The sequence below is a fragment of the Carassius gibelio genome, chromosome A12, assembly GCF_023724105.1.
Source record: "Carassius gibelio isolate Cgi1373 ecotype wild population from Czech Republic chromosome A12, carGib1.2-hapl.c, whole genome shotgun sequence".
In the NCBI taxonomy this organism is placed as follows: domain Eukaryota; kingdom Metazoa; phylum Chordata; class Actinopteri; order Cypriniformes; family Cyprinidae; genus Carassius; species Carassius gibelio.
In genome coordinates this window covers 19787380-19800185 of record NC_068382.1, presented here as the reverse complement: position 1 = coordinate 19800185, position 12806 = coordinate 19787380, and the positions used below count along the sequence as shown (strand labels likewise).

Sequence of the window (12806 nt, the reverse complement as noted above, 5' to 3'; positions counted from 1 at the left end):
TTACTGAAGTCATTTTGTATATACATTACACAATATATTTTATATTACGGAATATGTATAATGGAATTTATTGTAATTATATGAAACTTTATTTATTATTACACTGATTCTCTTATATCATCATGTTATTTAATCTCTGTGTACATACCATCTGCTTTGGATTTGATAACCTCAACAGCTTAAATACATGACTGAAATCGACATGGTTAGTATAACTCCTGTAATCGTTAGTTTAAATTGGTTAGAGCTAAATGTTTTTCGTGTACTACGTCGCTTTTAACCCTTCTTAGAATGCACGTATTTTTGTGTACTACGTCACTCCCTAGTAACCCTCAGCGGCGTCTCAGGGAGGCAGAATCACAAGATGGTGAGTTAAAGCGCTTACAATAAACATATTCTTCCCTGTAGACGTGTTTGTTTGAGACTGGTGACAACAACATTTTCATCCCTGTCACATACCATGTTAGCCTTTGGAGAATTGTGGATTTGTTGTAATCAAGCGGTATTAAAGATGAGCAGCGGTTCTCGGTCGTGGATGAGATTAGCTCGCAGGACTGTTCAGGTGTCACGACTTATCGAGAATCGCTTATGTACTGCATTTAAAGTCTCTTTTATGCGTATTTCAGGGGGAAATAATGTCAAGGTTTATTTTCTTTAATTACATATTCTTTGAGCATTCGTTGCTCGTCTTGAAACATGTTTGCGTGTGCTCGTGCGTATGACGTCATGCTGCGTGCATTGCATAAACTCAGAACATTGTATAATCTGCGCTTTTTACTTTATTTTTTAGGGTTTGTTATCAATTTTACGGAAACTTAAAAGTACCCCCGATCAGGAGGTGCGGATATTGCTTCTGGGGTTGGACAACGGAGGCAAGACCACCTTACTGAAACAGCTGGCGTCTGAAGACATCACCCATATTACTCCAACACAGGTGGGTGACAAAAATTGCTCTTTATTCCCGAAAATGTCCTGGTTAGTAATTTCTGAAATGTCATAAATGTTCAGGTAATGACTTTAAACTGTTATTTTCATACCTGCTGAATATAATGGTTGAAAAGTAGTTTGACCAATAGTATGCAGGCATTGTACATAATCGACCAATCGTGGCTTGGGAGAAGGTGGGATGTACAGAGAACAGTCAAAACAATGAGTGCATATATAATATATGAGGACTGTAGAGAGCATGTAAATAGGAAAACAAACCCAAAAACCCAGACGTTTTAGGCAATTTAGAAGTCTTGGCCAGGGCATGTGTGAAAAAAAGGCCACCATATGGTTGCATTAAGCCAATCAGAGTTAATGGCACATGCATTTACTGAATCAACTGTTTTTTTTTGTTTGTTTGTTTGTTTCCTTATCTGTAGGGTTTCAATATCAAGAGCGTCCAATCACAAGGATTCAAATTAAATGTGTGGGATATCGGTGGTCAGCGAAAGATCAGGCCCTACTGGAGGAACTACTTTGAGAACACAGATGTACTGGTGAGATCATTTGTCCGATAAAAATTAATCCCACAATTGATTCCAAACACGTTGTTAATAAGACACTCCTTTTGATTTCAGATTTACGTTATTGATAGCGCAGACCGCAAAAGATTTGAGGAAACGGGACAGGTGATGCTTTGTCACTGTTATTTCTTCGCCATTCAAAGCCATTTCAGCTTTCAGTGTTTAATTAAGTGTATTGATCTGCATGCAGGAGCTGGCTGAGTTGCTTGATGAAGAAAAGCTCAGCGGGGTCCCGGTCCTGGTGTTTGCTAATAAGCAGGACCTGCTCACGGCAGCCCCCGCGTCTGAGATAGCCGAGGGTTTGAATTTGCACACTATCAGAGACCGAGTGTGGCAGATCCAGTCCTGTTCTGCCCTCACAGGAGAAGGAGTCCAGGTTGGTTTGGATTACATTTTGTTGTTAGTCACAAACTACAGTATTTGGACTAACTGACTCCAATGTTGTTTCAGGATGGCATGAACTGGGTCTGCAAGAGTGTGAACGCTAAGAGGAAATAGAGCTGTTTTCTCCTACCCTGGCTTTCACGCAGGAGGGAATACAACCATAACTTTGAAAAAAAAAAAACTGTCAGTAGGTATAGGAAATGAAGGCATCCTTTCAAAACTATTTAAATTTTCTTTTTTGCCTCTCTGTTTGGACTTACTTTGTCCTGCATCCATACAATGAGTTGAAATTAACAGTATCCTTTCACTAGTCTTTTAAACTGAAAATTAAGAATGTACATCCATCTGATTTCACTTTTGATTTGTTTTCTTTAGTACATTTCAAAACTTAATTCTGCTTAGATTTCTTGAGATGAATGACTTGTGTTTTTATATTGAATGTTATAGCTATTTAGAGGATTTTGTTACTGAGACATTTAAAGAGTGACAGCCTTCATCATTCATTTCAACTGTTGTCCTTCCATACTGGCATTGTTCACTGAAATAACTCTTGTTACTCTATCTAAGGTCATATTTTTGTAATTGTTCCTAAGAGTAACAGAGATGAGAATTGCGGTACCCAAATGCAACATACAAAAAACATCAATATATACAAAAGAAAAGGGGACCATAAATTGAATGTAAATAATGTTCCACATATCAAATTATTTTCTGCATATATTTGTCAAATTTTACAAATCCAGCATTTAAGAATTTCTTAGAGCTTTATAATGTAAGTGGCCTGTACAGCTGTAATGGTACAAGAGGATGTCTGTCGTCATCACATCAAGATTATTTCTGTAGCGTCTCTGAGTGTTGTGATGTGTGTGAAATGACTGAAGTAAACGGAGTAAAATACTGAAAAGATGTGATGTTTTATTGGCTGAGAATTATTTTAGAGTAAGTTATCATACATTTATGTTTCTGTTTTATTAATTTTCTTTGGTTGATTTGAAACGGGGTCATTGTGCCAATGTTTATACCAATGGATATCAGTTGCACATATACTCTCACAACATATAGTGTTGACAACAGCATGATCTGGCTTATTGTCCAGTGCCATTCTGAAAGTGCATGGTATATTTTGTATGTTATTATATTAACAGTTAAAGACAAATTTAATACTAATTGATAATTCATAAGTGTTATATAGGTGGCACTATTGACCATGTTTAATCATTTTGTTTGCTAGTTCCTGATTTTCTATTGTTTCACTGCTCTTTGAGGGTGTGTGTGTGTGTGTGTGTGTGTGTGTGTATAAAATCAATATGTTTATTCAAGGATGTGTTAAAGATTGACAGTAAAGACATAATGTTGCAAAATGTTTAATTAAAAAATATATAATTCATTTTTTTCATAATAATAAGAAATGTTTTTGAGCTCCATTTCAGCATATTAGAATTATTTCTGAAAAATCATGTGACACTGAAGACTGGAGTAATGCCTTCTAAAAATTCAGAGTAATAAATTGCTGTGAAATATATTGAAATAGAGCCAGTTATTTTTAATTATAATAATATTTCACAATATAACTAAAAAATTGGCTATAAAAAATATTGACTAACACTAACACATATTCACTAATAACTATGGGTTTATTAGCTAATTAGCTACTTATTCATATTTAAAAAGGTAGTTGTTAAGTTTAGGTAGAGATCTAGAATATGATCATGAAGAATAAAGCATTAATATGTGCTTTATAAGTACTAATAAACAGCCAATATAACATGTATGCTACACTTTATTTTTCTTGTTATTCAGTGTGATGGTAATTGTGTTTGCTGCCACAGACACAAAAAAAACTTTGAACAAACCATGATTACAGAGCTGCCCAGTCAGTAGATTTTCTTTTGCATTTACATTTTTAATGGCCCAAATGTAAGCCTTAATCTTAATTAAATCGATTCCAGTTAATTAAATCAAAATGAGTTGGCCTGAGTGCTTTGATCTTTAATGAGCAAAACAGGCTCGGTCTCTTAAAAAGAAGGATCTCATTTTGTCTCTAATGTTTGTGTAAAAAGCAGCCAATGACAAGCAGAAACATTTGTTCCAGCTCCCCCTCTCCTTTGCTCAATTCTGAACGTATTTCTCCAGTAAGATCGGTGAGTTGCGACCATGCTAGCTGAATAGCTAACAGCCCGAGAGCTTGAATGAGAACACACCCAACCTCTCCCTCCGGTTCCTGCTCTCAGCATCTTTGAGTGACATTCGCAAGCTGACATGTGCACCCTCAGTGAAACGGGCAGGCTCTATTAAGCCTGAATAAATCCTCCGCCAGCCAGCTCTTTGAAATAGGCAATTAGACAGGCCTCTATACCTCCTTCTGCATCCTAGTGTGAAGGACCCAGCCCTCATCCAGCATTCTTGTCCACAGGCTTTTCCTTCCATCTGGCCCTTAGACAAGCCAGAGTAGAAAGACAGTACCTTTCTGAATTCTGCTTATTGAAGTGAGAGGCCTAGGCTTCTAGTTTTAGAATAGTTGTGGTAGTTAGAGTTAACCGCTTTTTTATATCGGAGTTGTTATATGTAACTGTAATCTTATTGGCACCTCATACCATATAGAGTGCTGCAGGGATGTTTTTTTATTTATTTATTTTTTTTTTTTTGTAAGCTATAACCTGGAAACAAGTTACCTTGTGATTTTTTTTAAATAGCTTTCACTTGTTCTGAAAAACAAGTTCACTTTCACAGCCTCATCGCACTCTACTCTGGCAAACTATTTTAGTGAAAATGTTTAAATAAGTACTAAAAGAGTCAGAGGCATGATGATGGTGACTTGAAGTCATGCGACCACGTGTAGCTTTTTACTTCTGCCGATTGTATTTAGGCTTCAATATGTAGTTGAAAACGTAAGAATCAAAGAGCTTATTTTCAGAAATAATTCAAATTCCAATGGAATGCACTCTTGCCATCTTAAGATGGGACTATTTTCTCTGTACAAATCATGCAATAAATTCACTCAAAAAATATTTATTTAAATTTATAATTTTTTAATTGTATAATTTTTTTATTTTAGTTTTATTAAAACATTTTCTTTATGTAATGTTCTTTCGTTTTAATTCTAACAGTATTTTTAAATGAATAGGTTTGTCTAGCTTTAGAATTTCAATAATATGCCTAGTGGTCCTAAAGAATTTATAAAAAAATTAAATAAAGGTTAATCAGTGGGTCCTCCTAGATATTGTTTAATATCATTGATATTTCACAATATTACTGTTTTTATTTCTATTTTTCATCAAATGTCTTTTCACTTTCAAACTTTTTTCAAAAACATAAAAAAATCTTGATTATATCAAACTGTTCAGCAACAGTGTATGGGTTTAATTTTATTTAATTTTATTTATTGTAGCCATCTGTCACGAAAACAAATTCCTCGCATGTGTGAACATACCTGGCAATAAAGCTCATTATGATTGGGATAATTTATTACCATTATTCATTATCACACAATAAAGATTGAAAAATGTGCATTGTACGTCCTGATCACTCGTTTTGCTAAAATGACAGACTGACCTTGATATTTTCCATGACTTAAACCACAAGAGGCCACATTAGTTAATTAGTTGGTGCTCCTCTGCATGTGCTCCTATGATGGAAATGCAATAGTCCAGGGTTTGATTAGTGGTCGATCACATCTTATCTAAGGTCAAGAGGCTCAGACCAGCTTTCTTGCAAAAACATCCTGCAGTCTACATAACCATAGCAACTCAGAGGGGCCTGATTGCGCCTATAAAGTTGCACAAATTAAAGGGCAACATTGATTTTTATCTCCTTGATGGGATATAGTCTTCTCATTGGGCTTCATTTATTTCTGTTATGACCATGCTGGATTTTAACACACTCAGTAAGATATTATCTTGTCAGTGAAAGCCTTGGATTTATTCCTTTGTAGTTTCAAAAACAGATTGCCTGTATATTTGAACACCCCTAAATGTATAAAATTATCATACATTTCAGTATATTATATATATATATATATATATATATATATATATATATATATATATATATATATATATATATATATATATATATATATATATATATATATATATATGTGTGTGGATATGTGGACAGAGATTTGTTGTGTGGCCTTATCAGCACACTCACAGACTCAAACACTCACAGCGGTTTAATCGTCAGTTCAGGCAGTATAGCACCTCTGTTACTGAGTGCCATTAAAATACTGGCTGTCAGAGGGGTGCAGTGAAGGAGACATAATTATGCACCTCAGCCCGACACAAAAGGCCCAACACCCACTCAGATCTCTTCTTCCTGCACCGAGCAGTCAAGCTTTTCCACAGGCGCCACGGTATCGGAGATCATCGGGATCATCTCGGCAGATTCAGATGTGCACCTAATGACAGCGTTATCATTCTGGAAACACATGGAATGTTCTGTAAGTCTGCACGCTGTTCTGGATGTGCGGTCTAAGAGGGTCGATAGCTCCTGTGTGCTACCATACATAAGCATGTGGTTTGAGGGGGAGGAGTTTGCACAGTAAATTTCTTGTTCCTTTTTTTTTTTACTGTGCATTTTTATGGGAATCAGGCAGCTGTTTTGCAGCTGCTGCATGAATAGAACCACCCTGAGGCCTTAGCAGCCGTTCACACAGACAGCGTTCTAGCATTCAAAAACTAAAAAAGCTAGATGCAGTTGAAGGGGACGGAATGCAGAAGTCTGAAGATGTGCTTTGAAAAGTTGAACTGTTTTTGACTTAAAGGGGTAGTTCACTCCAAAAAATAAAAATAAACGTATAAATCAGTTACGGACCCACATTTCATTCTTCTATTTAACACAAAAGAATATATTTTGAAAAACGTTGGTAACCAAACAGTTGCTGGTAGCCATATACTTCTAATATTTTTTTTTTATTCCATACTATGGAAGTCAGTGGCTACCAACAACTATATTCTATTTGTCCTCGGCTTTATTTCCATAGTGCAACAGTCAGGTTTCAGAATTTTTCAAAATTTCTTTTTTTTATTGGCAATAAAAGATGCTTCTGCCTTCTGTTATTTGAAATGATACATTATTTTAAATAATAATGTTTAACAGATACATTTGTGGTGGAAAACTACATTACCCATGATGCTGTTCAGAAAATTCCACCAATCAAAGAGCTGCAGCAAACAAATCATGCCAAAAGATCTTGCAGGGAATGTCCACTCCCCCACACCATGATAAAGCTCATTCTCACACACAATGCCAATACTTTTGCCTTCCATATGTGTTACATTTTTCCTAAGTATTGATTATAAAGACCATGTGTCTTCAACTTGTGTTTGAGCTCACCTTTTCTTTCTTTTAGTTTTCTGGCTAGTACACCCACGTTAGCATCACTGAGGCTGTCAAACCGAGGGAGAGGAATGATTAAAGAGATGCGGGGGGAGGCGGGAGAGAGAAAGAAATAAAAGCAACGCCAGGAGAGACACACAGGTGTCTGTGTCAGATCACTGGGCCCAGTGAGGGTTGGCAGAGGAGAGGAGGGGGGAGATGGGGCTGGTGTTAAATTACAGTGGGCCTGTGTGGAGGGATGATCTGGGTCACAGGGTTCCCAGCATCTCCACTGACACACACAGGGGAGTGGAGCTCATCACCGCCATCCTGCTGCTCATTCTTTCGGCAGACAGAAATACAGGAGAAAACAGATAAAACAGTGCTGGCACACAGGTGTGATATTAATGGAGCTCACTCACAGAATTTCCATGCCAGTTTCCATGATATAAGTGAGAAATAATATGGAAAAAATGCAATACAGTCACTAATAGGCCAAAAAACGATTTATAATAATGTCTAATCTCTTTGGAAATCTGTAAAATAGCATAACCCCTTCCTGTGCTAGAAATAACTAATCCCTGTTCATTTACATCAAACAACAGTCAAATTGAAACAGCCCCCTTAAGCAGTAGCCATGACATAAATCTAGCCAGGGGCACAGACAGAGAGCAGAGATCTATTAAGTATTAAAAACAGGCTGAGCATTTCAAAATCCCTTCGTCTCAAAAGTAAAATTAGGCAAAAACAACTGGCATTCTCCTTTTGAACTAAAGCTTTAAAAAGCTGGTATTAATCAGGAGTCAATGTGAAATCAGAATTTACTCAATTTGAATTTCTTAATACACATTCTTTGTCTTACTTTGCATGATTCATCAGTGAATGTTATTTTCAGAATCTTTCATAAAAATGTAATAATCTGCTCCACCTTAGAAATTACTTTCCTTGGCCCTGTCCGAAACGTGGCCTTCAGCCCTGTGGTCCTCCTTTGAGCCCACACTTGTTTGACGTAATGCTGCATAGACTGTTCAATAGTCTATTGTAGTACCACCATTATATAGGCACACACACAAAAAAAAAATTATAATAATTGTGTGCACTTAATTTATGAAGCATGTTGTTATTCCACATTCATCAAATTGAGTAACACAACTATTTATTTTTGCTTCTGGTCAGATATCAAGAGATTAATTGTCCAATAACAGCACTATTTTTAACAGTAATAAAAACCTAATTTGCATAGGCTGTAAAAAAAATAACATCATGAAGAGTAAATATTTAACCATTTAATTTTGGTCAGTGTTTTTATTAACAAAAAGTATATTAAAAGAAAATATAAAAAAAAATAAATAAAGTAAAGCTGGATTAAAATAAAATGGCAAACTTAATCTTGAACCTTAAATCTTAAAAGTACAAAATTTCATATGTGCCTTGGCAACTAAATGAAATAAAATAAAAAGTTAAAGTACTAAAATTACTAAAACTAAAATATATTAAAGCTAAATTGAAATGACAAAAGCACATAAAACTAAAATAAAACTGAAAAACGAAAATAAAATACTGAAATAACACTACATTTAGTACAATTGCATTATATAATAAATTTCAGAAATAAATATTAAATTTTTTTGTCTCCATAATATATTTATCACTTTTTAACACACACACACACACACACACACACACACACACACACACACACACACACACACACACACACACACATATATATATATATATATATATATATATATATATATATGTATGTTATATTTTAATATAATTTCATGCAGAAATACGAAATAATACATTATGGAAATACAATGGCTTCTGAATTCTGTGTAAAAAAAAAAAAAAAAAAAGATCAAAAAGCTGCATTAAGATGCATCTTCCATTCCTTGCAGCTGGTGGCCCTCTCCTTACAGAAATGTTCAGTCTTTTAACTTTGCAGTATCATCACTGCACATTTCTGCCAAACCAAAAGCATCTCTTTGATTAATGTCATTACCACTTCTATTAAATCAAGTCTTAAATCATTAGCTTCAATGGCTTAGACATCTGTCCTGGAGCTAGCAAATCGTCAGTTAAGACATCTGGCAAACTCACTTTCATCAGATCCGCTGTCACGTCCGTGAGACATCAGAGTGGCTTTCTCAGCCTCTCCCGTCATGACGACCCACTCCCCCGTCATTCTTCCAGACTCAAACAACACATTCTCGGCATAAGTGTGCAGACGACAGACGTGGTGGCATGACAACTTTGATCGTTCAGAAGGAAGCAGCCGGCCTCTAACTAGTTTCTTTTTTTTTTTTTTTTTGCTGGAGATATAAATTGCCTCACTGACATCAACATAGATTCATTCATATGAAGTAACGCCCTGAGGTCATAAAAATCTTTTTCACTAATGCCCTTGCACACATACACACACACACACACACACACTGAAAGCAACTCACCGCAGGGGCTAGGCGAATAATTTCATGGTGCCAGCAGAGACAGATTCCTCTGAAATATGACCAAAGGCATTTCAACAAGATATGACACACACTCCTTCCTTCAGCGCAGTTGAGGGCTGAAAAAGGGCATACGATGAAGAAGACTGTCTTGAGGCAGGCATCAGCAAAAAAAAAGGCACACGCTGGAGGCCAGGGTCCACATGTTAACCCGAGCTCAGCTGGACTTTTAGGATTATAACCTGTGCCTGCATTTCAAGACAGTTAAAATAGCCCAGTGCACAAAGATATTCTGGGCTTTGTGGGCAAAGTTTCCTCCTGTAAAATAGTTTCACTACGGATTGTTTCTTTCTCATAAGCACAGCTAAGGGAGCTCACAATAACACTGAGAGCCAACACACACACTCACACACTCTCATTCACACACAAATCACAGTGGCAGTGGACAGCCGAGGTATTTTGGACCGTGAAAACCGGTTTAGAGAGAAAAGAGAGTATCATTGCCTAAGAGCAAATTTTTCCATCAAATAATAGACAACAATTTTCCTCCGAGACCTTCTAATAGAAGTTCTGATTACATTAATCCTCAAAAGCAGCTACTGAATATAAAACCATATGAGAAGAACTCACACCAAAAGAACATAAGGCAGTCGCTAGTGGCATTAAAACTGTTTGTGAGATATTTCAGAGTGCCACACCCAGAGGAAAAAAAAAGCTGTAGCCTATGATAGATCACTGCTGCAAACACTGAAAGGTTGACGATAATTATGAAGTTTTAATAATCATCTTATTTCTATGTGAAGTCCATCCCACAGCTTAGCGATACTGACATGATATAAAGAAACCATATTGTTGGAATTACTTTCAGAATTATTTTTTTTTTCAGCTGAAGAAACATAAAAACGTTGAGATCCAATCAGAATCCACCTGACTTTAAAAAGTTTGAGCATTCAAAGCAGCAGATGATGAATAATTATCATTATGATTATCGTTCTAGCCCTAACGATAACTAAAACATACACTTTAATAATCATTCAACTAGGGAAGTCCAGACCACAGTTATGATGATAACGAAACAGAGGAACAATATTGTAGGAATCACTTTCAGAAGGGTTTTTTTGTTTGTTTGTTTGTTTTTTTGCTAATGTACAGTAAAAACTATTTTAAAGAACTTGAACATTTGTGGGAACTACTGTAATTAATGTTATCGTTCTTGGTGTAAAGTATGTACTTTAGTATGTACTTAGGGCCTGTTCACACCAAGAATGATAACTACACAAGAGCTTTTAACTGAAAGACACTTTCAGTCACATTGACAACAAAAAAAGCGGTGTTTGTAAATGTATCGTCTGAAGCTACCGAGTTAGCTACTACAAGCTAAGCTACTAAGGAAAAGAAGCTAACCATAAGCCATTTAATGCAATATTATTATAATAAACAGCAACACTGCTTTATGATGAATGTCATCTTGACTATATAAATATAGCAATTAATGTCTTTTAAATGGTCACAAATCATAAAACCAACTTTTTCTAATGTCAAACTTGTTATTTGCTGAAATTCGAACCACAGCCTACTTACATAGTTTTCTGCTATGTAAAAGTATAGTAGGAGTATCAAGAGTGCTTAGTATGCGTTCTGGTCAGTTACCCGGATGTGCAGCCATATAGGAGATACTCGGATGTAAAAAACAGCATGGATTACAGGCTAATGTACTACTGAAAACATTGTTCTGCTAATTTATGATGTCTAAACCATGGGGGGGAAAACATGTGTAAGCTGCTAAATCAGAGAAGGACTTAGTAAGTTAGGTGGTAAAGATCCATAGGAGTTTGCTCTTTTGTTGCCGATTGAACTGTTGAAAAAAACATCATATGCTGGTTAGGTACAGTATGTTTTGATGCGGGGATGCTGGTTTGAGCTGGTTCTTTGCTGGTTTGAGCTGGTCCTTTGCTGGTTTAAGCTGGACCTTTGCTGGTCTTTTTGCTGGTCCTTTTGCTGGTTTATGCTGGTCCTTTTGCTGGTTTATGCTGGTCTTTTTGCTGGTTTATGCTGGTCTTTTGCTGGTCCTTTTGCTGGTTTATGCTGGTCTTTTTGCTGGTTTATGCTGGTCCTTTTGATGGTTTATGTTGATCCTTTGTTGGTTTATGCTGGTCCTTTGTTGGTTTATGATGGTCATTTGCTGGTTTATGCTGGTCCTTTTGCTGGTTTATGCTAGTCCTTTTGCTGGTTTATGCTAGTCCTTTTGCTGGTTTATGCTGGTCTTTTTGCTGGTTTATGCTGGTCCTTTTGATGGTTTATGTTGATCCTTTGTTGGTTTATGCTGGTCCTTTGTTGGTTTATGATGGTCATTTGCTGGTTTATGCTGGTCCTTTTGCTGGTTTATGCTAGTCCTTTTGCTGGTTTATGCTAGTCCTTTGCTGGTTTATGCTAGTCCTTTGCTGGTTTATGCTGGTCCTTTTGCTGGTTTATGCTGGTCCTTTTGCTGGTTTATGCTGGTCCTTTTGCTGGTTTATGCTGGTCCTTTTGCTGGTTTATGTTGATCCTTTGCTGATTTATGCTGGTCCTTTGCTGGTTCGCTACATTGGGATTTCTTATCCCAACATAGTGAACTACGTTTTTTCGCCAGGTCCATCCACGAGTTCGGTTTGGTTCAGTGGCATTGTTTATGTTCAGTGCCGCCAATATGACTTTTAAATCATGATTAATTATATTATTGTCTGCGATTAATCACATTGTTATGCACAAAACTAATAATGCATTCAAAATATATAATATTTTATGTGATAACATTTGGTTTGCAAACACTTTAAAAGAAAAAAAAAAGTATTAATATTTTGAAAATGGCTGTACTACTGTCATGCTAGTAAAAAATGTAGCTAAGTTAGAATAATGGTTCTATACTTTTTGCCAGTTACTTCCCTAAACGAATCAAATGTCATGACACATACAATTCATATGCTCATATTAACACTCAAGCATTGACCTTTATTTCACCTTGCATCATATTCAGAAGTACTGTATTAGTGTGACGGCTGTGCTCTTTGCTAGCAGTAGCACTTACTAGCAAACAGTCATATACAGTCTTTTCCGATGGGGAAACTGGCCGTACAGAAGCGTTTTTTGTGCAGTGCACTGATAA

General features: G+C 36.2%; 1 protein-coding gene across 1 annotated transcript; it reads left to right on the top strand.

Moving 5' to 3' along the window:
• The first annotated feature begins 212 nt into the window (after positions 1-212).
• On the top strand, positions 213-2799 carry LOC128025418 (ADP-ribosylation factor-like protein 3). The gene is made up of 6 exons (XM_052611765.1): positions 213-367; positions 791-934; positions 1368-1484; positions 1566-1616; positions 1702-1887; positions 1962-2799. The coding sequence occupies exons 1-6, from the start codon at positions 365-367 to the stop codon at positions 2007-2009; spliced, it is 549 nt and encodes a 182-aa protein (XP_052467725.1). The 5' UTR covers positions 213-364; the 3' UTR covers positions 2010-2799.
• Positions 2800-12806: the final 10007 nt, after the last annotated feature.